At 32.8% G+C, this 27,634-nt stretch overlaps 1 protein-coding gene across 1 annotated transcript; it reads right to left on the bottom strand.

The window, feature by feature from the left end:
* Positions 1 to 1,297: 1,297 nt before the first annotated feature.
* On the bottom strand, positions 1,298 to 26,587 carry superdeath (Suppressor of ER stress-induced death). Its single transcript, XM_077440939.1, has 17 exons — positions 26,506 to 26,587; positions 26,308 to 26,402; positions 22,234 to 22,417; positions 8,326 to 9,027; positions 6,413 to 6,571; positions 6,051 to 6,344; positions 5,797 to 5,980; positions 5,307 to 5,463; positions 4,972 to 5,237; positions 4,692 to 4,902; positions 4,260 to 4,540; positions 3,981 to 4,180; positions 3,734 to 3,901; positions 3,227 to 3,370; positions 3,075 to 3,156; positions 1,782 to 1,953; positions 1,298 to 1,694 (listed from the first exon to the last, which is right to left on the bottom strand). Exons 4-16 carry the CDS (start codon positions 9,015 to 9,017, stop codon positions 1,807 to 1,809), a joined length of 2,985 nt encoding a protein of 994 aa, XP_077297065.1. The 5' UTR covers positions 9,018 to 9,027; positions 22,234 to 22,417; positions 26,308 to 26,402; positions 26,506 to 26,587; the 3' UTR covers positions 1,298 to 1,694; positions 1,782 to 1,806.
* Positions 26,588 to 27,634: the final 1,047 nt, after the last annotated feature.

Raw genomic sequence — 27,634 nt, 5'->3', positions numbered from 1 at the left:
TTTTAGCCAATTTTAATAGAGGAACCGTTTCAACAATGAAATCAGAAAAATTGGTAAAATCTGATAGGAAACGATCGACTTGGAGTCACAAATATCCAAGTCTGACCAGCAGCATTACAGATAATATACTCGGAATAAATTCTTTTCAATGGCGGTCAACTCACGGGATCGAACTCGGCGCCTCTTGGTGCTTGCTGCCATTTCAGCCTCTTGCTCGATTGCTGCTGTTTTATGCTGCGTACGGACCAAATCAACGACGATTTTGGGCCAACTTTTAAAACAAGTAACGTACAAAATATTGAAATAAAAATTAAATTAAAAAATTGAAATTAAATATCAAAATTAAGCTAAAGAGCGAGATTGATCTAAAATTAGATCATCGTTGATGTTTTGAATTACAACAATGTTTTGAATTACGACGATACGCATTTACAACCAGAAAAATATTATAATTTCTCTGATTACGAGCGAAAAAAAACCTTGTTATTATGTCTTTAAAATCGTCACGATATACTACTGTATTTCGGCCATCGATGAAACATTTAACAAAAAAACTGTCGATGTCGGTTGTCGGTGATTTGTCAAAGGGTTTTTTTTTTCTTTCGCCGAAATAAAATTAATAATCACACATTATTCGATAAATTTTACCTCTGAGATGGATTTAATTATTTGATTTATTTCGACGAGAGAAACAATTGAAGACTAAAAGAATTTCGATTGATGTACCGACAACGCAACGGATTGCCGACGATCGCTGGATCACCCATACTAATACATGATATATTCTCAGTAACTGTGCATTACGGGGAAGTAAAAATAATAATTCTTTGATTTTTTTTCGATCTTAGTGCGTATCTTCGTAAGTCAAAACATTTTATGTCGAGGATTACCTGTATGTGATTGTTAATGATCTAATTTTAGGTCAATCGGGCATAAATTGGGCATGTTCTGTTTTAACTTTCAATATTTTATTTTAATTTTAATATAATGATTATAATTTTATTTTGATATTTGAATTTAATTTTAATATAATAATAATAGTTTTAATTTTGATATTTAATTTCAATTTTTAAATTTAATTTTTATTTCGATATTTTGTACGTTACTGGTTTTATCCTGCTGGTTAAAAAGTTGGCCCAAAATCTTCCTTGGTTTAGTCCGTAAGCACCATTAGATACATCACGGAACATATGAATGTGTCGATAAAGAATGTATGTACTAAAGAATATTTTTCGTACTACTGTTAATATACTCACATTAGACATTTTGGGATGGTTATTAAATGATGAAAAATTATCAAACTGAACGGAAATTGTATTTGAAATGAATTAAATAGCATGCATACATAAAAAAATAACTATGACAAATTTCAGTCAAAGAACACATTTGTTTTTTTATCTATTTTAAGTACATTGAAATTTTTTATTTTATAAAATATAACATAATTTTTACACATAAATCACTAATAATTGTTAGTAAAATGTATTTGTTTTAAAATTATGCCTATGATTCGAATTCAATCAAAGTTTATGTATTATAATAATACCTACTATTTAAACTTCACAAAATTACGCAATCCACAATATATTTTTTATGTGTATGTATAGACAATTTTTGCTGAATAATTTAAAACATCACAAACCAAACAAATCACTATTTCTTGAAAAAATCATCGATCCTTTAAAATTACAAACCTAAAATATGAAAGATGAAATTAGACAAATTATTATTTTAAATAATCATCAATTATGTACATACATTATAAAAATAAATAAACTTACCCATCCTATCTAAAAAAAATATCTATCAACTCGCTTTCGTCACATCGTCCAACCATTTTACAATCGTTTCATAGTTTCGATCCATCCATATAATGTTTGCTTCGGTCTTTTCGATTGCTTGTTCAATCGTTCGACCCAATTCGCCTCTTCGTTCCGATGAAAACTTTTTCAGCTGAAAATATATCATAGATTTACATATATTAATCACAATGACAACCTATTTTTTCAATTATATCTACATACATTCTAATTAATCAATAAATTACAACAACAATCCGCTAAGCAATACATCTTTTCCTTAAAAACAATTAATTTGAATAACTTAAGAGGGCTGGACACCAGCGTCTTGTCCAAACAAACGTATTACACTTCTCCCTTCCTCAATTAGGTCACTAGATAAATTATTTTTTAATATGCTATGGATATCCACCATAGGCATGTTTCTGTGGTTTTATTTTTTTGATTAGTTATTTTTTATAGGAGCTAGGAGCCGCCAAACATCTATAAAATCGCCTCTTTTTTACACCCACGAAAATAGTCCAGCGTGCTTATTTAACGGTTGATTTTTAAAAAAATACGAGCGCACAAACATAGAAAATATCTTTCTCATACCGATGATGAATTTTTTTTAAATTGGTCCAGTTTTGGAGGAGAAAACTGGAGAATACGAAACCTCGATTTTGTCGATTTAAAATACGTATTATCTGGTCGAAGCGGAACTGTCGCATTCATTCAATATATATATCGAAGAAAGAAACGGCAACAAAATTAAGGTTTCAGGTATACAGCCTTCTTAAGGGCATTCAATAATTATTTACCCTGAGTAACAAAAAATCACGTTTTTGAGTTACTAGAGCAAAAACTAAACAATATTTACTAAGCTTAACCCATTAAATTCGAACATGACAATGGTTTTTGTTGGCTTGCTCTCGTTTATGAGATACGAACGTTTAAAATAAATACATAATTTTTACAGTTTTTTTTGGCCTTTAACTCAAAATCTAGTATTTCTGCGCTAATAGTGAGTATTGAAATCAATAGTCAGATGTTTTTCTATTGATTATAATTTATCATTTCTTTAAAATACTTCTGAATAATTATCTAGCGACTTTTAAAGTCAAAAATATTTATAATTTTCACACACTTTTCCCGTGCTGAAATACATTTATTTGGCCAGTTTTATATTCCACTACATTAATGAGGATTGGTTTTCTATTTCAATATTTTGAATCTAAACATATGTACTAATTTGAGCGGTTCTTAGACCAGTTATAAATGAAATTATAAAATCACCTCATCTAATTCATGTTGAGAGTTTAATTTCCTTGTTGAATACTTCACAATTGGATTCAAATTTGAAAACGTTGAACCCAAACTGAAAATAAGAATACAAAATACATTAAATAGCCTTATATGTATATATTGTTAGAATATAAAAATCATACTAATTCCTAATTCGAGGCCAATTCTGTCGAATAAATGAAAAAGCTATTGGTTGACCGATCACTGAGTTTGACACTGCTCCGAAAACTCTATATACATCCTGTTTTCTAATACCAGAGTCGTTTCTTAGAGAATGATCCAAATATCTGAAACGAAAAAATAAACAATAGCTTAACTTTCATTTTGAACCACTTAAAATCTACAATCTCTAAAATCTAAATTATTTTATAATATTACAGCATCCAAAATTAAAATCAATCTCTGTATATTTGATCCCACACATTATATGCCTTTATTATGTATATCTATCATTCGACATGTTTATCCTTCACTGTTACATCTACATAAACATATGTATTCCATTGACAATATGCTAGTAATACTAGTTTTATCAATTCATCATCCATTTGTATAGCTAATGATATAAATAAATTTTGACTGTATTGAACAAAAGTTCATTCTTTTAACAGTTTTGAATAATTTAACTTAAAATAGTAAAGATTATGGACCTTATCAATAACCACGGCAAACGTGTGCATCCAAGAGCAGTCAACAGAAGATCCCTTTCAGATCCTGATCTAGCATGAGTGAATCTCTCCCTTATGAAATGCCACTGTTCAGCACCTCCAACCCTAACGGCAGTGCAATAAACAATGTTCCTCAGATTTGGCGAAATCCTAAATAGAAAATGTAAAAAGAAAGCAATTAACCAAATCGAATTTCTAATCGCAAAGATTCATATAAAAGATTTCGCACGGATTATAGGCGTCCGGATTAGGTGCCATCATCCAATTATGAAAATTGGTAACGGCCTGCTTCACACAATCCACATATTCCATCAAACACGCTATGTTGATGACGTCAATGCGCTTGTAGATAGTCAGCATCTCGTCATCGGCTCGATCGGAGAAGCCGACCTCGTCGTACACCCCTTTTATCAAACTTAAAATATATTTCTGAAAACAAAATCGTTCCATAGTATATACTAAATCCGATTATGTGAAAACATCTCTTTGATTATGTTAGAGTTCATACTTTGTACTCTAAATAATGAGGGCCTTTGGAAAGCATCGAATCAATGTAGCCCAAAGCAGCCAAGCCAGCCTTCCAGGGAACAAACTCCTTTTCGTGTATCAAATACTTTGTAGCATCCAATGCTACAGAATAGCTCAATCTTCCACCCAGTGCTAGATTCAGAACATCGTCGAGTATTTGAGCTCTGTTCGATATCGAAATTTCATCAAAATGAGCCGCATCGTTCAAGTGTGAAATTATCAAACGCCAATTACGCTCATCATAGTTGACTCTAAAGAATCCTAAGGAAAAGGAAACCAATTAATTTTCATTAAAAATCATATAAAAATAGCTATCACTCTACAATGGTGGTTCTTAACCTTTTTAGAAGCAGCTGACTGTAAGGTATTAATGCAACTAACTTAATATTGTTTACTATAAACGGAAACTCACCGGTCTGTTGTATATTGAAAATGACCCAGTCATTATAGGAAACGTTTGTCTGAGTGAGATTTAAAGTTTTAGCACACTTCATCCACTCAACCGGCCTAGTCGTTTTAAAATCGGCATTGCTTCTAGACGTGTACGTTATCGGTATCCACCATAACGGTTCCTTTTCAGTTTCATTGTGATATCCTTTTATATTGATTAGCATAAATCGTTCCTGGAAAAAAAATACAATTTAAACTGGAAACTTTGGCAAAATAACATACATACCATCATAATAACCTACCTGTTGCAGATACATGGAATCAGTTTCGTAGTCTCTAACAACGTTAAGTACAGGGAAACCAGTTTGTAGAGTCCATGTATCCATAATGGTGCTAACTGACATGGTGTCATCGAAAATGCCATCATTTCTCGCCTGCTCCGTGAGTGCTTTCCAAAGATCATTCTGCTCGGCACTTTGATACTTTCTGTTGCGCAAATAGTTTGTGATGCCCTTATTGAAGACTTCACTCGTCAAGAAATGATACATCATTCTTATAATTGCAGCACCTGTTGTATAGAAATAGCAGTAATAATATTCACATCAACTAATATTATTAATTTGACGACAATACCAACCTTTTCCATAAGAGATTTTGTCGAAAATTTCATTTATTTCATCAGGATTTCCCACTTCCATCGATATTTTATGAGAAGATGATAAAGCGTCCAAGCTGAAGACATTTTGCACCTCGTGTATAACAAATTGATCCATTGATTTCCATGATTTTTCAACCTATCAATATTAATTATACTATAAACACAGATACACTTCAAATGTACATATGTAGATACTGATGACAGTTGTTTTAATAAATATTAATCTTCACCATTATCCACATAGCATGAAAAAAATGTTGGTGGGACTTATTTTAAAAATTGCATTGAGTGATATATGTATGCACTCGAAAGATCAAGAGGGAGGGAAAGAGGCTTTCTCAATTTCCTCTTGAGCCATAATTATAAATAGCAAAATTTGGAATTAAGTCGATGAAATGTTAAAGATAATAATTCATTACCAAAATTTGCATTAAAAACCATAAAACATCCTCAAATTAAATTAACTTACAGCATCTACTCCAACGTATTCGACGTAGCTGGCAAATCCCTCATTTAACCAAAGATCAGACCACCAAGACGGTGTGACTAGATTTCCGAACCACTGATGAGCCAACTCGTGGGATATAACTGTAGCCACTCTAGGTTTGTTTATTTTAGCCGAAACCCCTTCTTCGTAGAGCATTGTAGTTTCTCTACAAGTAACAAACAACACGCATAAAAACAATCAACGAATGAAAAATAATCAAATAAGTTTCAATTTACCTGAACGTCATTAGTCCCCAATTTTCCATAGCACCAGCATTGAAATCGGGAAGAGCAACCATGTCGATCTTCGGCAGAGGATATTTAATTTGATAAAACTCTTCAAAATATTTCAATATCTTGGGCCCTACGTCCAGTGCATAATTGGCGGATTCTATAGCATCCTTTCGAGCCCAAACGGTGAAGTTGCCAACACTCTTATGAGCGAAATCTGATATTACGAACGCCACGAGGTACGTCGACATGGGTAAGGATTCTCGGAAGTGGTCCCAAACATAATTGGGAAGACCTTTGCTGTAAAATGAAATCAGCGGATTACGCTCAATAGATTTTGACTGATTTCAATTTGAACAAATACCAACACAGGTTCCTGCACTCCCGTCGAATCCATGTTTGATATGGCTGTCATATTCTTTGGATGACCGATCGTTATCGTAAATCGAGCTTTCATAGCAGGCTCGTCGAAACACGGAAAAGCTCTTCTGGCATCTGTCGGTTGAAATTGAGTCGTACCGATCCATCTGTAAGAAAATTGACAGCTAAAATCTACTTGATCTTAATTCAAAAGTTTTTATCTATGACTGAATAAAAATCACTTTCAGATTTTACTAGTAGCAAATTTTTTTACAAGGTTCTTCTATATTTCACTTCGCTCATTGCTACCGACTGACAAATTAACTTAAGGTGTACACTCGCCTTTACAGACCACTCCAAAGCGACGAGTGCACTAATACAGATACAATACGTCGACACAATCAATACAAGCATTTATACAATGCGAATTCATACAAACATCATCCACAGTGACATATATGAAGAAATTTTTACATAATTTTATTATACAAATAGATGAACCTCAAAACGTTGAATAACTTGAAATATGCAAGAGAGATTGGAAAAGAGATGCCAATACAGGAACCGTTTAAATAAAAATCAGAAAAATTGGCAAACTCTGGTAGGAAACGATCGACCTGGAGTCACAAATCAAGGTCTGGCCCGCAGCTATTAGTGTGAATCGAACCGTGACCACTCTGCTCGAAGGATAACATGCTTACCATTATTCTGCGCTGTATGTGTAGATAAGTGAACAGTAGAAACTAGTTGTATTATCATAAGGGTCAATGAATTTTAGTGAATCAACTGTCATTAAATTTTATAGAAAAAGTCATACAAAATCCGAAAGAAGGAATGGCTAGATGAAATGAGGATGAGCAGCCTCTCTGTAATATCATCCATTATCAATTGATAAAGAAATGCTAGCTTATAGATATTTTCAAAATATAATTATTTTATTTCTTATTGTGTTAAACTCATTCCGAAACTAAAAATTAGTTTCAATATATTCAAATAAATATTATGATAAATAAAATAAATCTTGAATCTTGACAAATTGTCGCCTGTCACGCATTTGTATGAAGCTGTCACCTTAAGAGCGTCAACATTCAATTTAATATATACCTACATATATTAATTTGCATATGCATATCATGACTTTTTTGGTATGTAAAATTTTTTTATAATATACGAGAAATTATAAATACATACATATGTTTTGAATTAACAACACTGACTCAACTAGATTATAAATGTCAGTGAAAGCTCTTTATACCGATTTATTATCGTTTGTTATTTACTATTATTTCAATATATGTATGATCCATTATATTTGAAAGTGGCGGAAGTCCAATTTTCAGTTCTAAAACACTATTTCTGTTCGGCTTAATTAAACAATTTTTTATCACTAATTTTAATTCGATATGTTCATGATCTCGGAAAAGCAGAATAAGCGTATTACATACCACCAGTATTCTTAAATATTGTTAAACGCAAAACATTATATTGAATGTTTTGTGAAATATTTCTCGAAATGAAGAAAAGTAGACTTATGCCGCATTCAAATATAACGGCCCATATATTAAATTCATTTAAGCATACATTGTTTGGGGAGCACAAAGAACTCTAGGGACGCCACTGCGACAAGATTTTCTACAGTATGTCTATTCTACTTATAATAAAAATTTGATTCAGCTGATATATTATAAGAATCACATACTAAGACATTATGTAAATGAAAGAATTTTATGAAGTGTTCGAAAAGAAAATATTCAGCACAGACATAAAAGTCCCAATAAAATATATTAAAAATCTCATAAAAATGTACGCCTCCCGTTTTTACGACGGGCGAAAATTACCCGTTCGAAGTTTTCTTTAATGATCGTTTCTTTTGGAACACTCCACATTTCAACTGAACCGAATGAAATGTAAAATTTATTACCTGGTCGTGTTGTTAACTTTGTACGAACTTCTGTAGAAGCCGTGCAAGTCGTCGTTGAGTCTGCCGACGAAACTCATATTGATACGGTAATGCTCTCCCGACTTCAAATCGTTCTTGAGATGAATCGTGTGAAACTGCTTTTCGGTATCGTTCGATTGGCCAATTATTATCAAACTGCTGTCGACGCCGTTCTCATTTATGGCTAGAACTTCTGTGTTAGTTATAAACAACTCGGCGGCGTGAAGTGTTATATTGTTAGTGTTTTCCGTGACTTGAACGACAATGCTGACATCGCCGTTGAACGTGAAATTCCCTTCGAATATGAACGGCAACAGTTTTATATTGTATTTGATAGGCAAGATCGATCTAGGCAATCTCACGTCGAGCTTTTCACTTTCCAGCGCGAATTCTATGGCTTTCTCATCTTTCTCCGAGGTCGGCTTTACGCTGACGTCTGCCGAAAAGGAATCATTGCAAGATTCGGAAAACTCCGGTGTCGGGAAATCCAGGTGTGGGCATGCCACGAAGTTATACACCAGCAATCCAGTGGCCACTATTGAGATTATATAAATGGCAGCGAACAGCAAAGCCAGACTCCTAGATACGTGGAGGCCTTTTTTTGACTTGATCGAAAATGTGAGCGATGGTGGACCACCGTCCACTATTCCCAGAGGTTCCCTCACTTGAGTCATGACTAGAATACTGAAACAATTAAAAAAAAATACATGGATAAACATTACTGACTAAAATCAGTTCAACATATATAATTTGACATTTGATAAACAATTTTTACATTTTAGTGGCATAGCCAAACAAATTCAAAGTCATCCACAGTGAGTTCAAACTAAAGATTCGAAAAATACCGACATTTATCACTACCGGTTTTACCGAATAAAATTTTTCACTACCATTAATACCGGTATTTACCGTTAGTATAGGTATTTGCCGTTAGTACTGGTATCTACCGGTATTAGTTTATTTATGCAATTGGTGCAGTAAATTTTAAATAATTACCAATAACTATCAATTCATTATTTGTAGGCTAATTGTCAGTTAATCATAAACTATTTCAATAACAACTTAATAGTTTAATCAACTACTGCCATGTATTATTAAATTATGTCGAGTCTTTCTAAGCCGCATGAATTACCGATCAGCGAGTGTCAAAAATGTAATTAATATTTTACATCCTCCTTGCTTTGAAGAATGTTTGTGTGGAAAGGATGGTTTTATCTTTTAAACACTACATCCATATGTATTTAAATAACTGATTAAAGTGAAAAACATAGGTTTCCGACAGAATTGGAAGGTAACGAAGCTTATAAGCAATATATGAGCTGTTATATTCAAAATTGGCCAAAAATTCTACTTATGTTTGACGTAATTCACAAATTGTTATCACTTATTTTAATTCGATATGTCCAAAATCTCGGAAAAGCAGAATAAACGCATTACAGGCCACCAGTATTTTTAAATATTGTAAAACGCAAAAAAATATAATTAATGTTTTGCGAGGTATTTCTCGAAATGAAGAAAAGTGTACTTACGCCAATTTCAAATATAACGGCTCATATGTATTCGGAAATCGTCTCAGGTATAAGAACGATATTTTCAACCTACCTTATATTTGATTTTAAATTTATGATACATTTAGCGGCTTCTTTAGGTTCGGTGATTACTAGTCAAATGTGAACCGGTCACAGGACAACCGGTCGCTCTAGATCGGTCACACGTGATCACCCGTCACCCTAAAACTGGTCACGAAAAAACTGGTCACACCCAAAAATTCGACCAATTTTTAATTTTTTGGTGTGACCAGATTTTTGTGGCCAATTTTCGGGTGTGACCAGTTTTAGGGTGTGACCAGTTTTCTCGTAACCAGTTTTAGTGTGACGGGAGATCACGTGTGACCGATCTAGAGCGACCGGTTGTCCTGTGACTGGTTCACATATGACTAGTAGTCCGTTTACCCTTCTTTAAATAGTGGTCAAAAGGGATGTTGAATTTTGACTCATTCTTCGAATAATCCATACAAACTCGACACAATTCAACTAACGTTAAATTGAAAATTTCACATTTCGGTACTATCGGTTGTCTGTTTTATGCATAAACCGCTAGAACCGGTTTCGGTAGTACCGGTATTGGAATTCTTAGTTTAAAAATATTAGAAATTGACAAATTAAGCTGTTAGCAAGAAAACTTTTTACAAATTCATTTCATTGCAGAGCTACGAATTATACAAATAAGATATGTAAATATCGCAAGCTTGTACCACTTTTAGTCAAAAATTATATTTTAACGATATCTTTTAGAACTATTTTTAAATTCAGCCCTATATAAGAAACTATTAAAACGGTCGATAAAACGGATTTCATTCTCCCCCGAAAAAAATATAATTTTGTATTTATTAGATTTACAAGTTAGTGTAACGATATTTGTAGTACAGATACACAAGATAAGTTTCTAAGGCAATTTCTTTATCCATAAAAACGTAATAATAAAAGTTTTAAAATATATACATACATACATACAGATATATAAGATATTTTCCACGCAAAAATGTTATACCACAGGCACATGTGCTGTCGATAAAGTACTTACATAGATTGAATTTTCTATATCGGTTCCGGTCGCGATTTTGTGTATAGGCTCCCGTTTCCTGTCACGAAATCTCTTCGCTTCAAAGTTGGGGAATGTAATTGGAAGAGATAGGGGTCGTATCGAATAACCAAGAAGTACCACCAGGGAATCAATCACATCCTGTGTAACGCGATGATTGAACCGGTCCACACCGGATATTCAATATTCACAAAACGCGAAACCCGAAATTGATTCCGCACACTTTTTCGACAACCTTGTAAATTTTCATATGAGAATCGATTCAAAATATACAAAAATAATATTTGAACAGACAATTTGTTAAATTCATATTTAAATACACATGAACATGTATAATATGTCGTTTGATTATACGTGAACTATGGAGTCAGAAACTGAACCAGTAACGTTGCGGACATTCTCGCACCATTTCTGTAACTTCGATTATTTCTTTACTAGTTTAACAATACACCCTCCTTTCCTTTCATCCATTTCACTTTTATTAGAATCAATAAAGTCTCCTTTCATTCATCCATATAACATTCCTCAGCCAGTTTGATCAAACCCTATCAATGTAAAGAGTTCAAGTTTAACTCCAATAGATTTGCAGGAAAAATATACAGTACCTTCAGAGGCGTATAAAAATTTTGTCAAGGAATGACGACCAAAATTGGCTTTAACTTACCAAAAGCCAGCAGCATGGCTCCGTTGTTGTGCTTTTGTCTAGCGACGAGAGGTCATCGGGTTCAATCCCGTGAGCTGCCCTCGATTGAAAAGAATTTATTCCGAGTTATCTGTAATGCTGCTGGTCAGATTTGGGTATTTGTGACTCCAAGTCCATCGATTCTTATCAGATTTCGCCAATTTTTCTGATTTCATTGTTGAAACGGTTTCACCATTAAATTGGCTAAAAACCCATCCTACCGCTATGTCACTACTATTTGAGTAAGATTTATGAACAATAAAATGTATGTATGAAAATTCATAGATGTCTCGTAATTCGTAGTCTCTTAATTCAGCAACTTATTTATTTTATTTTTACATAAATGTATATATATACCAGGAAGGCCTGACAGGCATACTCCAATGCGCCTTCCTAGACAATTAATTACAAACAATGCAGCATTTTTATTACATAAATCACTGTATTTCGAGAGACTGAAGAACACGAAATTAACAATTAATTAATTTATTAATCAATTAATCCATTGAGACAGCTATGGAATTGACTTGTACATAGTTTTTTATAAATTGTACATACCTAAAATGCAGAAAATTTGTAACAGTAGGTAGGATAATTTTTTTTCTAATTTTGAGGAACCCTTTAAACAATGATCAGATAAAATTGACAAACTCTGATAAGAAACGATCGACTTGGAGTCACAAATATTCAAGTTTAACCAGCAGTTTTCAAGATAAGCCTGGGATTGAACCCAATAATCTCTTGGTGCTAAATCAAAATCTAATCTCTGAGCCATACTGCTGGCTAATATTTATGTAATAAAAATGCTGCATTGTATGTAATTGGCCAAGAAGGCGCATTGGGGTTTACCTGTTAGGCCTTCCTGGTATATGTATGTATATAAAAAATAAAACAAATAAAATAAAACGCCAAGATTACTAACTATCGATTTAAATAGATAAGTAATCGATTTATCGCAAACACAATCGAATATCAAGAAGTTCCGATGTGAATTCGTATTTTTAGCCGATTACCGGATTTTTAGTGTTAATGAATTATACGAATAAATATACACGAAGTTATTCAGTTGGATGATAATTGAGAGGTACACGCAGAGATCGCGAAACTCGACAAACACAACCCGTAGAAGACGATGTGCAATGCTGAAAGTTTGCTGAAACTTCGTGACAGACAAACAATACGAGAGCGTCTAAACGAACAAAGTTTCATCGTTTCTCGGGTTCGTTAAAGTTTCAAAAGAACACGAAACACATCTTGAATAAACTAGAACAAACAGGACAAAAGCGAGCGACTGAAAACTCAACATGACAGATGACTGATTGTCTGAAACAACTTTGTACAAAACAACTAAGGAATTATACGTTTATATCTTACTGGCTTGAAGTGTCCGTTTCCGCCTGTATTTAAAATAAATTTTCGTAATATTACGCCATTGAAAACTTCTAAAGTTTTCACATAATCAACTAATACAATAACAGTTGTATACAAGTATTGGTATTTAATATTAAAATAATATTATCTCCCATGTGCCTAACATTAAACAAAAATAAATGGATACCAGTAACGTAGCATTATAAAAGCTAAAGATGTACCATGTACATCAATCATCATCTACAGCCATTCACCATCTACCACTGTATAAATGTTGCGCAACTCTCATTCATCTCATCCTACACATTTTCCTTAGTTGGTCTACCCATTTTTCTTGCAGTCTTCATTTCACCCTTTTGAATTCTTCTAGCACTTATTTTGTCCACTCTTCTAGCCACGAGGCCCACCCATTGCCATTTTTTTATCTCTTCACATATATATTATCTAATATAATGGGATTTCGCCTACTTTCCAATGAAACAGAGAACTTATAATCGATTTTTTTATTTTTAAAAAATTCAATTTTAAAATGTACTTATTTTGTATGAGATAAACCGATTAAAAAATGACCGCGATCTTTCTCAAGATTGAAATATTTTTAATTTATTATATTTTATTTTTTACAATTTTGCCATAGTGACGTTACAGAATAGATCTAAGTCGTCACTATGTCTAAAAAAATTCAATAAGAATGAATGCAAAGCAAATGATAATAAATGAAAATAGACATAAGAAGTAAACGCTTTTAAAAAACAAACATATAAATCAATATATGTACATACATATATAAAAACAAATACAATATTAGAACACGTATACGATCTCAAATTAAACAATCCTCCAACTACATCAGCATATTTTAGATTAACTAAATCCAAATTAACTGTAATCTGGTTGAAAAACGGATTGAAACAGGTGACGAAGCCATCAAATTAGTACGTGCCACAAGAGTAGAGAACAAACTGCGGCATATAATAGAAATCGGCTGGGAATAGAGCTAGCAAATATTCGAATAGTACCTTTAAATTATTTAGATGAAATTTTAAAAAGGCCAAAATATTATACAAATTTTAAGAGAATCCTTATCTGGTACAAAAATAGAATTACATGTGCTGTAGATTGAAAATAAAAGTACTCGAATACTAAAATTTTGAACTCATATTTGGGAACATTAAAGCTCAAGTCGGCAAGAATCGGAGGATTACTCACCAAACCAACCAGTAACTTGTAGAAATATTATCCCAAATGTACTCTACGTCGTATCTCGATTAATATGTATTTACATATTTATACGTCATTAGCACAGTCTAAAATTTCCCTACCTTTACTTATTACATTTATAATCAACCTTTCAAAATTAGATTCTAGAGAAGTTGTTGACTAAACATGAAACCTATCAACTATAAAATTACAATAATATCTACAATACTTTTTTCATCTAATTGAGATTTCATTAAAATAATAACTGTAGTCATCCCAATATATCCCTAAAAATAACCCGTCACATTTAAATAGCCTACATATCCATCTGAATGAAAAAAAGTATAAATAAATGTGCAGAGTTCGACCTCGATTAGTAAAAAGACACGAAAACATATGAAAAACTTGTTATTATACATATTGACATCACGACTTATGCACCCATGCATAGATTCTGTAAACATCATTATCTCAATGTAACTACATACGTAAGTATCTAGTAAGTACCGAATAGTTCAAAGATTTAAACGATTACGAATAACAAAACATAATATACAGAGTTCGACCAGTAGCGTGGTCTAGTGGTGAATGTTGAATTATCTCGTACTTGATGTTACGAGTTCGATTCCCGATAAGTCTCACTATTGGCCAGACCTTGATTTGTCAAGGTCGATCGTTTCTTATGAAAATTTGCCAATTTTTCTGATTTTCATTGAAACGATTCCTGTAAAATTGGCGTTTCCTTCCCAATTTTCTGTTGCGAACCTTTAGTTATTGTTATATCTTAGGTTTCGCCATATTGCTCACCATAGATGTCTCTGTGGTTGTTTATCGAATATAAAATTCGTATTGTTACATGAAAGTTAGTCATCGTTATTTATCGTATTAATACGATATTTGTAATATCTGACGATAGATGTCAGATATTGTTTAGATTTACATGTATCTATGTAATAATTATGTGGACCAGGAAGACGCATTTGGGGTATACCTGTTAAGCCTTCCTGGTATATTTGTATATATGTATGTAAAAATATGTATGTAAATATAAATAAATAAATAAATATGTACATAGCTCTACTATACACATACATATACTGAGTAAATTGATACCATTCTATAAATCGACCCCTCAACGATTGGACGATATTGATTTACGAGTTAAATCATTCGCGTTACAATAGATTTAACCGATATGGTTCATAAAATCAAACTGCCCGCATTTTTTTAACTATCACGCCTTTTCATTGTGACTGTTGGAGCCGCAGCTGGTGCTTCTGAAGTGGGATGGCTAGAAACGAGGGGTAAAAGAATAGGCACAAAGGGATTGATCTTTTGTTGGGTATATGTATATGGAGCGGTGGTCCCCATTCGAGTGTCTTCGTCGTCGACTAATTGTTTGTCACCAATTTGACAGTTCTTGAGGAGTCGTAGAGTGGCTCACGTTCACGTTCAATTTGACGATTACGTGATCCGAATATGACAATAGTCGTCTTCAAACGGGAGATGCTCGCCAACGCGTAGCGTACGCTAATTTCGCAATAATTGCATTAGTGGGAAACCCTCGAGTGGGCGGATTGTACGAGGTTATGCAACGAAAATTAATTCATATCGTGTCTCATCTTGTCTCCAGACGCAAAGTCTAACATTTCGAATAAAATAAAAGCTTTATCGGGTGTAAAATAAGTCTAGAATATTTACTCCAACATTTTATAAAAAAAAATTATCACCTATACTCCCATTTTTTGACAATATATACTGGAAAGATAGCATTTATGAGATGAGACAATTTTTCTTGCTAAGTAATAGTGTTTTTGAGAAAATTTAACTTCTTTTTGTATGTATGTATGTACATAAATATATAAAACTAGTGGTTTTACCCGGCTTCGCTTAGTATTTGTAATATAAACCGCTTAAACATGGCTAATCTATAAGTATACATTTTATTAAATTTAATTGAATAGTTTTTTTATTTAAATTTATTTGGATATTCATTTGTTTCTTTGTTAAATTGAACTTCATGGATTTTACGAACCAAATAAACAAACATACATATGTACATACATACATACAAAGTATTTTTCGGAATTATACAATATACTAGACTAGCTGAACCCGGCATCGTTGCAATGCCACATTGATGCGTGCAATTCCCGTTCCCGTTCCCGTTCTCATCCCCGTTCCCGTTTCAGTGCGAAGTAGGCGCGGCGCGATTGTTGTCACACTCGCGGCGTGATGAGTTGAAGTTGGGAGGATAGCTTTACTTTCGCGTCATTAAAATCGTAATTACGAATATTATTATTATTAAGAGGTGTTTTCCCGTTTTTATTTCACAGTAATCTTCCCAGACATGCATACAACAAATCTTGAAAGTTCCATCGTAATCGGTTCAGTGGCTTAGGAGCCTATTCGAGACACACAGATAGACAGACATTCATTTTTATATATATGTATGTACATATGTAGATAAGGAAAGGTTAAATATTTTACAAATTACATATTTTAAGTCGGACTTAAATACTTTAACGTAATCAAAATAAAATGTATGAACCCGTTATATTTTTGAGGGGTCTACGTGACGAGCCAGAATGTTAAATTACAGATAACACAAATATCTTAAGTCGAAAGATAAAAAAAGGGTGCATGGTAAACGGTACATACTCATTTAATTTGCGCGAGCAGGATACAACAGGAACAAGAGGAACAGGCTTTTCCTCCCGCGTTTCCAGGCTTTTCATTCTGCGTGCTCACATTAATACGGGAGGAAAAGCCTGTTCCTCTTGTTCCTGTTGTATCCTGCTTGCGCAAATTAAGTGAGTATGTACCGTTTACCATGCACCCTTTTTTTTTTTGAACTTTCGACTTAAGATCTTTCGATTTTCGAAATTTGCCTTCCGATATTTGCGTTTTCTGTAATTTAACATTCTAGCTCGTCACGGAGACCGATTTTTGAGTGGCTCAAATCCACTTTTCTTCATTTCGAGAAATATTTTGCAAAACATTAAATACATATAATCTTTTGCGTTTAACAAAATTTAAAAATACCTGGCCTGTCAATGGTTTATTCTGCTTTTCCGAGATTCTGGACATATCGAATTAAAATAAGTGATAACAGTTTGTGAATTAAGTCAAATAGAAATGGTTTTTTTGATAAACTGAAAATTGAACTTCAAATATAAAGGCTCATATAACATTTTTAGTAATAATATAAACGCGAAAATAAAACGACAAATACAATATTATTTCCACGTACTGCTCAAAAGGGAGCTAATGGAATTTAAATATTTTCCATACACAAATATTTGCCATACGAGTATGTATGGTTTACTAGTTAACATTTTATACCAGATATTCTTATTTTTGGGATCACCGTAATTTTTATTATAAACATACATATGTACATATTACTCAAACATACATACATTTAAAAACAAATATTGTTCTAGCAGAGGTCCAATCTCGCCTTTCGTTTACAATGTGATACCATTGAAGATTAAATTTCCGTAGTTATTTCACTATAAAGGTGCAAACACACAAAATCGTACGCGACACGTGTTTTTTTAGACAGTTTTGCACTTGCCAAAAAATTGCTGCCATACCTAGTCTGTACGATCGCGATCCTTCCCAAAACTCACCCTCTGGAGTGTCGTTGATATTTTATCCTTTCATATACATAGGTTTGGCATATTTGAAGAAATGTATGAGAAACTTGTCAAAATAATAAGATCGTACGAATTAACAGGAATCTGAAGAAGGCCCGTCACAGCTGGAAACCACAAGTTCACTCCGTGCGATTCAGTATGTTTGTGTCTTAAAAGTCAATACTCTAGTCAAAAAGTAACAAGACAATGCTTGAAAACAAACAAATTTATTAATTTGCGAATTATTTAATTAATTTACTTAGAGTTTTCAAAACTCATTCAAACGACAGGATGGCTCGAAGCAGGAAGATTACGAATCAAGATTAATTCTACTTTATCCTCATTCAGTATAGTTTATAATGACTCACTTGTAACGTCTTATTCACAAGTTCGAAAGTCACGCACACTACAAAGGGAAATGACAATTTAACAAATCAACAAATGTAGGTATTTGAAATGAACATAAATACATACATACATATAAGCTATTACTTTACGAAGGTTTCTGAATTTAAAACTTCTTTACGGATGATAAAGTGAACCTCTCCTCTCTCCTCCCTCTTCCTTTGCTAGCTAGAATTACCTCACAAACCTAACCAATTTGTAAGTATGTATGTACATTTTGCGTAAGAAAGTTTCACTTCTGTAATTGTGTGATATAAAACGGTAAATTTTTTTCAAAACTTCAAAAATTCAAGAATAATTCTTATATCAATGTGATGAAAATAAAAAAAATCACTAAATTTAATAAACCGGAAGTGGTATTTTTTCCTCTTAGAAAGGTTAAATATGTTGTGTCCACACCCCTGAACGTATCAAGCTGAAAATTTATATTTGTATTCTTTATGTGTTAATTTAAATCTGGTAAAGTTTTGGTCAGAATTTGTAAACTGGAAGTAGTATTTTTTTTAAATCAAAATTTCATTATTTTATTTTGACCTTTTAAATTACTTTTATTTTCTTGATATTTAATGTGTATAATATTGATAGTGATTTTAAGTAATAAAAAAATTTTTAACAAAATCCGACAACCGAAAGTAGAACTTTTGTCTTGTGTAAGTCTCCATACATTTGCGCTCAATTTGTATCGAAAATGCTATCATAGCTATTAGTATTTCATAATGCTGCCGGTATGTGTGAATGTGTCTGTACGGTTCAATATAGAATTTTGTTTTGTGACTTTCTTATATTCCTCAAATACATAGATAAAGTCATGGATTGGTGTCACCCGAATTTGTTTATATAAATCATCAAATTTCGAGATGCTTAGAAACTCGAAATTTTCGAGACATTTATGGACAAATTTGCAGCATTTTTATACGAATAGGTGAAATTCAAGATGCTGAAAACCCAAAAATTGCGAGAAATGGGTCAAGGTTGCCAATTTGTTGGAACCGTTTGTTTTAATGAAAATCAGATAAATTAATAGCTTAATATGCCATAACCCATGCAATGATATTTCATCAGGCACAACACTAGTTCTTGTATGTTCTTAATAATATTCATAATAGGTAAAACTACAAAGCAACAATACTCGTACTTCGATGAAACAAAATCGATGAAACTATGTATTGCACGTACTACAAAACGTCTCGATGATGGATCATCCCCATCGCATCCCTCAAACGTTTGATAAATATTCAGAAAAAATTGGATGTAGATAGCAGAATAAACAAAGAACCCGAGACGTGATATATTGCACGTTATTTTGGCGGTGCTCGATCACGATGATGGCGTGATCGTTTTTATTTATTTTTTGCGACTTTGAAAAATGACAAAACTTGTCACCCCACGGGGTGTGGATGGGGTGCGAAGCCATTTATGTCACTGGTAAGGGACAGATGTAGATCGATAGGTAAATGTCCGCTCAAAAGAGGGTTAAAAACGCATACTGGACTATGCAAATTATTTCGTCGCGTTATCGAGCGTGGATTAATACACCGCACACAACACGTACGTACATATGCTACACGAAACTTTATCAAATTTAAACATCGCCTTATTTAACTTCGACGCCTATAAATTATCGTTGAATAATCACACTTGATAATCTTACTACGCGTGGAGTTTTTCGAATATCTTCTATGAAATCAGTTGTTCTAATAACAGGCCACGGAAATATGTATGAGTCCGGTAGGACATTGCATTACAAACCACCCTAACTATGCACAACAATATCTACATAGATACGCATGCAACGAATTAAGCGAAGGGTTGATAACCTTCCCCTAAAAACTGGCGTGTATAACTTGAATTCATGCCAGATTTACACTGTATGAATATGTATATAAATATGTAATCACGTTGTGACAAAAAAAAACCGTTACGATATTATTGCAACTTAAAATTCTACACAATACCGATGCAATGCCGTTATTTCCAATTGAAAACAATACGTGCTTGAAAGTTCGACAAATCAAACGGCCGTCAAACGCAAAGGCCACATACAAAATACGTATGTATGAGCAAAAATGCTATACACTTACACATAACTTCCGTCTAATGGATGTGACTTTTAAAAGTACTAAGAGCGTTGGGCTCGTAATCCAGATGCTCGCGGAATACTGTTCAATTTTTAGCATAGTTACTTAAAGACTCCTACATACATATGTTTCAACACTATTAGTATGCGTTACATGTAGTATAAGCAATTGCTCTCTACCTACTATATGGTACAGACTCTGTACTACAGAGCAATAAATCAACCAGGTACACCATTCACGCACACGAGCTCCCTCTCATCCGTTTTACATTTTTAAAACATGTGTACGTAATCAAAATATTCATTGTTGAGATGATTCCATAAAAAATTTCCACCCTTCAAAGCACGAAATCGGACAGTTTTGCTTAATGAAAGTATATAGTAGAATGAAAGTAGTAGTAAAATAGAATGTACTTAAAGTAGCAGTTGTAGAATGTCCAATTATAGAACTGAGATTATGTGTATGTATATGTTACAGTCGAAGTGTATTTTCAGTTGTAATATATTCCAACTGGCGTTTTGTGTCATTCATATTCGAATGCAATTCAACTAGTAGACTATTGCTCTACGAGCGCAAATATACTTCCAACAATGTGCGCCAGCTGTAGTATAACAGTTTTGACAGTTCTAATGTTTTTACGAATGCTTTAGAATTCAATAATGCGTTAATATTTGGTAGTTATTATGAATGATGGTAATGAGTATCCTATAACGATAACTCTAAGAATGTATTCAAAACAAAAATGTGACTTTCCAACTCAATTTACTAGTCGAATGACGCTTTCATGAAAACCAAACCTCTCCATCCTAACCCGGGAACCAACTTATAGTTGAACTGAATTTTCAATTGTAATATATAGTGGCCAATTTGAATGTAATTCGCCATATGAATCAACTTACGTGGGTTATTACAACTTACACCAAAAACACTACAGAGGATGAGATTTAGGATCGGATCACATTTTTTTACACCTTTAAGGCGCAGACACAGAGAGGTACGCAGTTCGGGTTTTTTCATATAGTTTTGCACATACTAACACGCCTGATCTATGCTATGACACTCAAAAACCACTCCCTTGGAATGTTTTCGGTGATATTTTGTCCTCGTATTGACATAGGTTTGACAGTGATCAATAACGGTGATTCCCATATTTGAAGAAATGTAGTAGAAACTTGTCTTAATAATAATAAGATTGAACGAAGTAACACTGACTTGAAGAAACGCCCTTCCTAGCTGGAAACCACGAGCATGTGTATGGCGTACAATTCAAGGTGTTTGCGGCTTTAAACGACAGTATTATTTAATAAAGATCAGGCACGTTACATATATTGCTAATTAATCTGAAAATATTATAATAACTACTAGAGAACTACTAAAAACTTTCTGGACTTTTTTAGCGCTAAACTAAATGATTACTCTCCATACCAACTCTACTCTCCCATTTTAGCTCTTCAAAATTGAACTCTATTTATCTTTCCCTAATGGCTAGAAGAACAATTATAAATATATTCAAGTCAAAAACGAAGTGAATTTATAATACAGTAAAACTTTGATTATCCAGATTGAGAAAAACAAATCGGTTTAACAACAAAAATAGAGGATAAAGTTATGAAAAAATCACAAAATGAAGAATTTGAACGTGTAGTTTTATATAGCTCAACCAAAAGCTAACATGCGATCCATTTTGTTTAAAAAATATATATTTCATATTTAGTTTATTTATTGCTATTTATTTGTTATCTTGTTTTATCAGAATTTTTCACTATCCAGATGATTTTAATACCCATTCATGCCGGATAATCGAAGTTATGCTTAACGAAGTTATTATTCACATAAGCTATGCGACATAACACCATTACGCTATCCATCTCAATAACAACATTAATGTCTAATATCATGAAAGTGTACCTACCATCAATTATAAGACAATATCCAATTCGGTGCGTACGTGTGCAGAGACGTGTCAAAGTTCAATTCGTTGCGTCAATTGGTACTCGAACACAGCTTCGTTCGTCCTGGTCCTATTTCAACGACAAGACCAACTTCCATGACTCCAGGTCCCTAGACTGGGACACGCCAGGACCCCGAAGGTCCCGCTGAAACACAATTCACAATTGTAAACGAACAGTCGAAAAAAAAATACAAACAAAATAATGTAAAAAAAAATATATTTCCCCTTTTCCCTATAGGAATATTCGACTTTTTTTAACGCCAGCAAAGTCATTATTCTTCATTGTTTATATCGTGAGAAAAGCTAACGTTTGAACTCAGGTGCGCCCCGGGTGGCCGCCTTTTATTGTTTTTAGAAAGAAACGGTGCTCTTCTATACAAATAAACGCTTCATTAAACACGTTATTTCGCTTTCGTTCCTAAGCTACTCAAAACTTTGATCGTAAATATATATGTATGTATATTTAAAAAGTTTTAGAACCACTGACATCGAATATGTCGATTAGCTTTAGATAAGTTGGTTGTTACACAATAGAGAGGCAAACTTGGGTTTAATATCCCCCAGTACCTAGGGTTAAATTAGGGTTCAAATAAGGGTTCAAAAATCCTATTACAATTTAACATTTTATATTCTTTCATAATACATATAATATTTTCTCATAAAATGTACGGTGCAAATATAGTAACACAATACAATAAATTTTTGAACAAAAAAAAAATTATACACAATAAATAACTAGTAAATTTTCCCACAATTTCCCAGTTATGATGATCTAATTCAAATATAATTCTAAGAGAACATTTTGAAATTTTTTTACCAACGATCTTCCTTCATAATTGTAGTATAAGTAGATATATAAAAAATTGATAATTCGGCTAAATTTTCTGTATGTATTTAACTACAAAAGATTCTCGAAACTAGTCAATATGTATGTATGTACATAACATATCTACATGCATACAAACATATTATTGATTTAAGTGAATAATTACCGAAATTATTACAATATAATTGTTGGCCACTACAATTTTCTACTCTATGTAAGTACAAAAATACATAATATATGTATAAGCCATGAATCACTAAAATAGGACACCCCGACAAAGCCGCGCACAACAATTCCCCCGCCGACAAAACCACTCACGACAATGCCGCGCCGATAAAACCACGCACGACTCAGGACAAAAGTAAATTCCTATGTATTATATTTCATATCCAAAAAATATAAAAACATACTCATAATTAGACATTCAAGTCCTGAGCGCAACATTAAACAAAAGCTACTTAACACTTGCTTTACTGTGATAAAAAAATAGGGATAATAGTTTTTGGCACGGCTGTAAAATAAATTAAACGACATACATATTTCAAAACGACATTTAATGTCAAATTAACATCTCTAAAATAGCTCGCACGACCCAATCGAGGTCCGCCCGGCAAATCAAACGTCAAATGGGTCAAAAACGTCAGTAACAAAAATAAAAGTTGACGTTTCAGTGAAATCATAACCAGTTACATTTTCACAAATGTTTTTGACAGAATCTAATTTAGCTTCACACTTTTTACAAAATTATAAAGCAATTAGATAAATTAAATAACGCTTAGAAGAAATTTTGGCATTTAAGACCATTAAAACAAATTGATTGCCCTATAACTGAAAATTTGAATACAATACGATATTTCAACTATTTTAAATATTCTCCAACAACCTCGGTTGAACTAATTTTCATTTAATTTTGTATTTCTATTCGGCGCGGCATTGACGAGCTTGTTCTGCGCGGGTTTTTCGGCGCGGCTTTGTCGAGTCACCCTATATAAGAGACCCAATATACATACATATATATATAATTTTAATCGAATTACTTTGGTAATTCATACCGCATGTTGAGTGCCACTCTGTTCTAACACCGAACATTGACCGCCAGTGCATTATTTAATTAGCGTAGGAGCGACGTATTCGCAAGGTTAATATCATATACATAGATAGAATGAGCAGATGAAGGTGCTAATGAATTGGAAATGCATTTCGAATGAGCCAATCGAGAATGCCGTCGACTAGCGGAAAATTTTCCGGAAAACTTATCGTCAAAGATTACATTACATTACAAGCGAGCGCTCCGCAGTTAAAAGGATCGACAAACTTCAACGCTTAAAATTTGGATATTTTCAATACGAAAATGGATTTTAAACTTCAAAGTATTCCTGTGAAGTGTGAATATTATATTATAGGACGAGAGATTCACACTTAAAATGGACTTTAAACTTCAAAGTATTCCTGTGAAGTGTAAATATTATATTATAAGACGAGAGATTCGCAACGAAGGCTACTTAAATGTATGTTATTAAATTTTAATTGTTGTATAAAAACTCTCTTTGATTAAACTTCAAAGGAAAGTTGAAGCGAGCGAATTAATTTTGTATTTACCTTTATATTTTAATTCTATAAACATATGTAAATATCTACATAAGAAACTTTTTTTTTTTTAAGAAAACATTTTTTTTTCAACTTTAAAATATTTTCTTTTTAATAAAACCTTCATGTACTCCGGTACGCCAAATCTGTACCCCAGCAAGCCTTACTCCCTTTAGTGCTTTCGGTGACATTTTATAAGTATTTATTTATTTATCCCTATAGTGCTGACAGTAATCGCAATAAGTTTGCTAATTTTGTGACCGATGTATGTATATTGCATATTAAATATTTTACTTCTGATATTCTTTTCATAAAATTATGTCTTCTAATATTTTAAAGAACCAATTACTCATCTGCCTCCATTAAATAGAGCCTCACTCCCTCTCCTTCCTATGAAAACATATTTTGAGATAAACAAAAGTTTTTTTGCTATCCAGTGGCCTCTCTTTTATTTGATTTACGCATGAAAATATTATTTTTATTTATCTATTATACTATTATAATGGTCGCCGTACTATAATAGTCGCTTCGATTCGATAAACATATGTAGGTATGTACGTCGTAGCCAAATCACTGCCAAAACGTATGTACGAATACAATAAAAAAAGAAAAAGCTTCTATATATACTGATCGCTCCTAATGTTTCCGCTTGGCAGAGAATTTACCGCGATCTATTGATAATTTAATTAATATTTAATTAATCAATTAAATAATTAATTTTTCTATCGGTGTTTTATATTGTTTATATGTACATAGGTAGTTACATAGATTTTTTTTTCATATTAAATAATTAAATATAAATATTAAATTAAATATATATAAAAGGTATTTTTAAAAAATTCGACCGAGTGGGGATCGAAAACATGACCGACGACACATTTCTTTTAATTTTTTTTATTTAATAACTTAATATGCCAACACCCATGCAATGATGTATCATCGGGTACTACACTAGTATTAATATAAATTCTCTTTTTTTGTTCTTCCCAGTTGGTAACTCACATTTAAAAATGCATATAAATAACAAATAATATAAAAAAAAATTATATTTTGTAGACAAAAAAACTTGTTAAGTTGATTTTCAATGTTGTTAAATATACATTGAAATTTTTAACATTAAATACTATGTACATACATACACACATATATTGTAAAAAAATCTTTATAATATAAAACTTTTATTAATTATGCAAAAAAAATTTTTTTTTGAAAGTTGTACTTACATACATAATAGCGTTTTCCTTGACAACAACGATATTATAAGAATGTGTTATCCACGACATAAAATATACTTAAAATGATGAAATTAATGATTTTAACAAATCTTCATAATTCATATCTACTGTTATGTACTATGTATTATATTTTATATTTATAATATAAACGTATAATCAGTACAAACGAATAAGATTTTATTGTGATGAATTATAAACCTACATATATACAAAACAAATAAAAAAAAAAACAAAAAAAAATAGTAACATATTTAAAAATTTATTTGAAATGTAAAAAATTTAATTATATTCAACTACTACATACGTGAATTTTACCTACATACTTCGAGGCATAAATTTTCGTCTTTGAAGAAAATGCATAAATAAAACACAATTTAGGGTACGTACCAAGTTTGAGTAGAATGCGTCCTTCCGGTTCCAGTAATTCTCCACGGTTAATTGCTGTTTAATTATTTATCGCCGTACAGGGGGTAAGTGATCCGCTTCAAATTGAACGATAAATAATAAATAAAAAATGTCAACGAGGGGGGTCGACGAGCAGTATGGTTGTTATCATTTGCGGCAATTACTATGTATAATAATTACATCCGCTATAGTGATTTTGTCGTTCAAGTATCCAATGCAATATTATGGCGCGTCCTCACCCGCCCAAAGTCCGCACAGAACTAAGCCGCGTTTCGGCTTCACTGTCGAGGCGTATCATACGACGTGCGTAATATAGTAATTTTCGAATCTCTCCCCGGAACTATGAACATACCCCTGCCAAAATTAATTTCTAATTTGGACGCAGAACGACCTGTACTCGACAGAGTACACACCAACAGTAGCCGCGGCTCGTAAGTACGTTGCCTTTAAAATGTATAGTCATTTACAGCCATTCACCATCTACTGTTAAATGTAGGCCTCTCCAACACGTTTCTGTTTTATCTCAACTCTCATCTACAAATCTCACCCCACACATTTTTTTCTAATTTCGTCTACCCATCTTCCTTGCGGCCTTCCTTTCTCCCTTTTACATTCTCTCGGATACCATTATATAACTTATTTTGTCTATTGTCTATTAATGTGCGCGCGCAGAATACGGGAGGAAAAGCCCGTTCCTCTTGTTCCTGTTGTATCCTGCTCGCGCAAATTAAGTGAGTATGTACGTGAGTATTTACCGTTTATCATGCACCCTTTTTTTTTGATCTTTCGACTTAAGATCTTTCGATTTTTGATCTTTGCCTTCCGATATTTGCGTTTTCCGGCATTTCACATTCCGGCCCGTCACGGAGACCGCTATTCTACATGCATATAATATGTAAAGATGAGCAATCTAATCTTATATATGTACTGAAAAATAATAAGGGTGAAACGTAAAAGTCAGTGACTAAGCTCCGAAGATAAGCCGGTTTCAAATTACCGAGTAAATGAAAATATAAATTTATTATAAGTATAATATATCGTGTGTATAATTTTTTATTATTTTTTATTATCTAGTCGTCCGAGTAGGGCTAAATTATGCCGTTGAAAAGCCCGAGGCTGTCGCCGACGTCTGATTCAATTAGTTCCCCAGAAAATACAAATTTAAATTAGCGTACGTACCTGCTCGACTCCCGTTGATTAATTAATTTTCTTCCGGAGATTACCTCTGCTTCGTTTCACCTTGAAAACGCAAAAATTTCCCCTTCAAAATTGTTTAAGAAAATACGCACACAATTTCATTACCCATAAA

This window comes from Arctopsyche grandis, chromosome 11 (assembly GCF_051622035.1).
Source record: "Arctopsyche grandis isolate Sample6627 chromosome 11, ASM5162203v2, whole genome shotgun sequence".
In the NCBI taxonomy this organism is placed as follows: Eukaryota; Metazoa; Arthropoda; class Insecta; order Trichoptera; family Hydropsychidae; genus Arctopsyche; species Arctopsyche grandis.
Note: the sequence above shows the minus strand (reverse complement) of the source record. Positions and strands in the feature narration are given on the sequence as shown.

Bases quoted from the DNA above. Each gene is read 5' to 3' on its own strand.
- superdeath (XM_077440939.1), bottom strand. From the start codon at position 9,017: ATGACTCAAGTGAGGGAACCTCTGGGAATAGTGGACGGTGGTCCACCA. The intron at 5,238-5,306 runs GTTGGTATTGTC...TCTATACAACAG, and splicing joins CAAAATCTCTTATGGAAAAG to GTGCTGCAATTATAAGAATG. The intron at 3,902-3,980 runs GTGCGAAATCTT...TTTTCTATTTAG, and splicing joins AATCCGGACGCCTATAATCC to GATTTCGCCAAATCTGAGGA.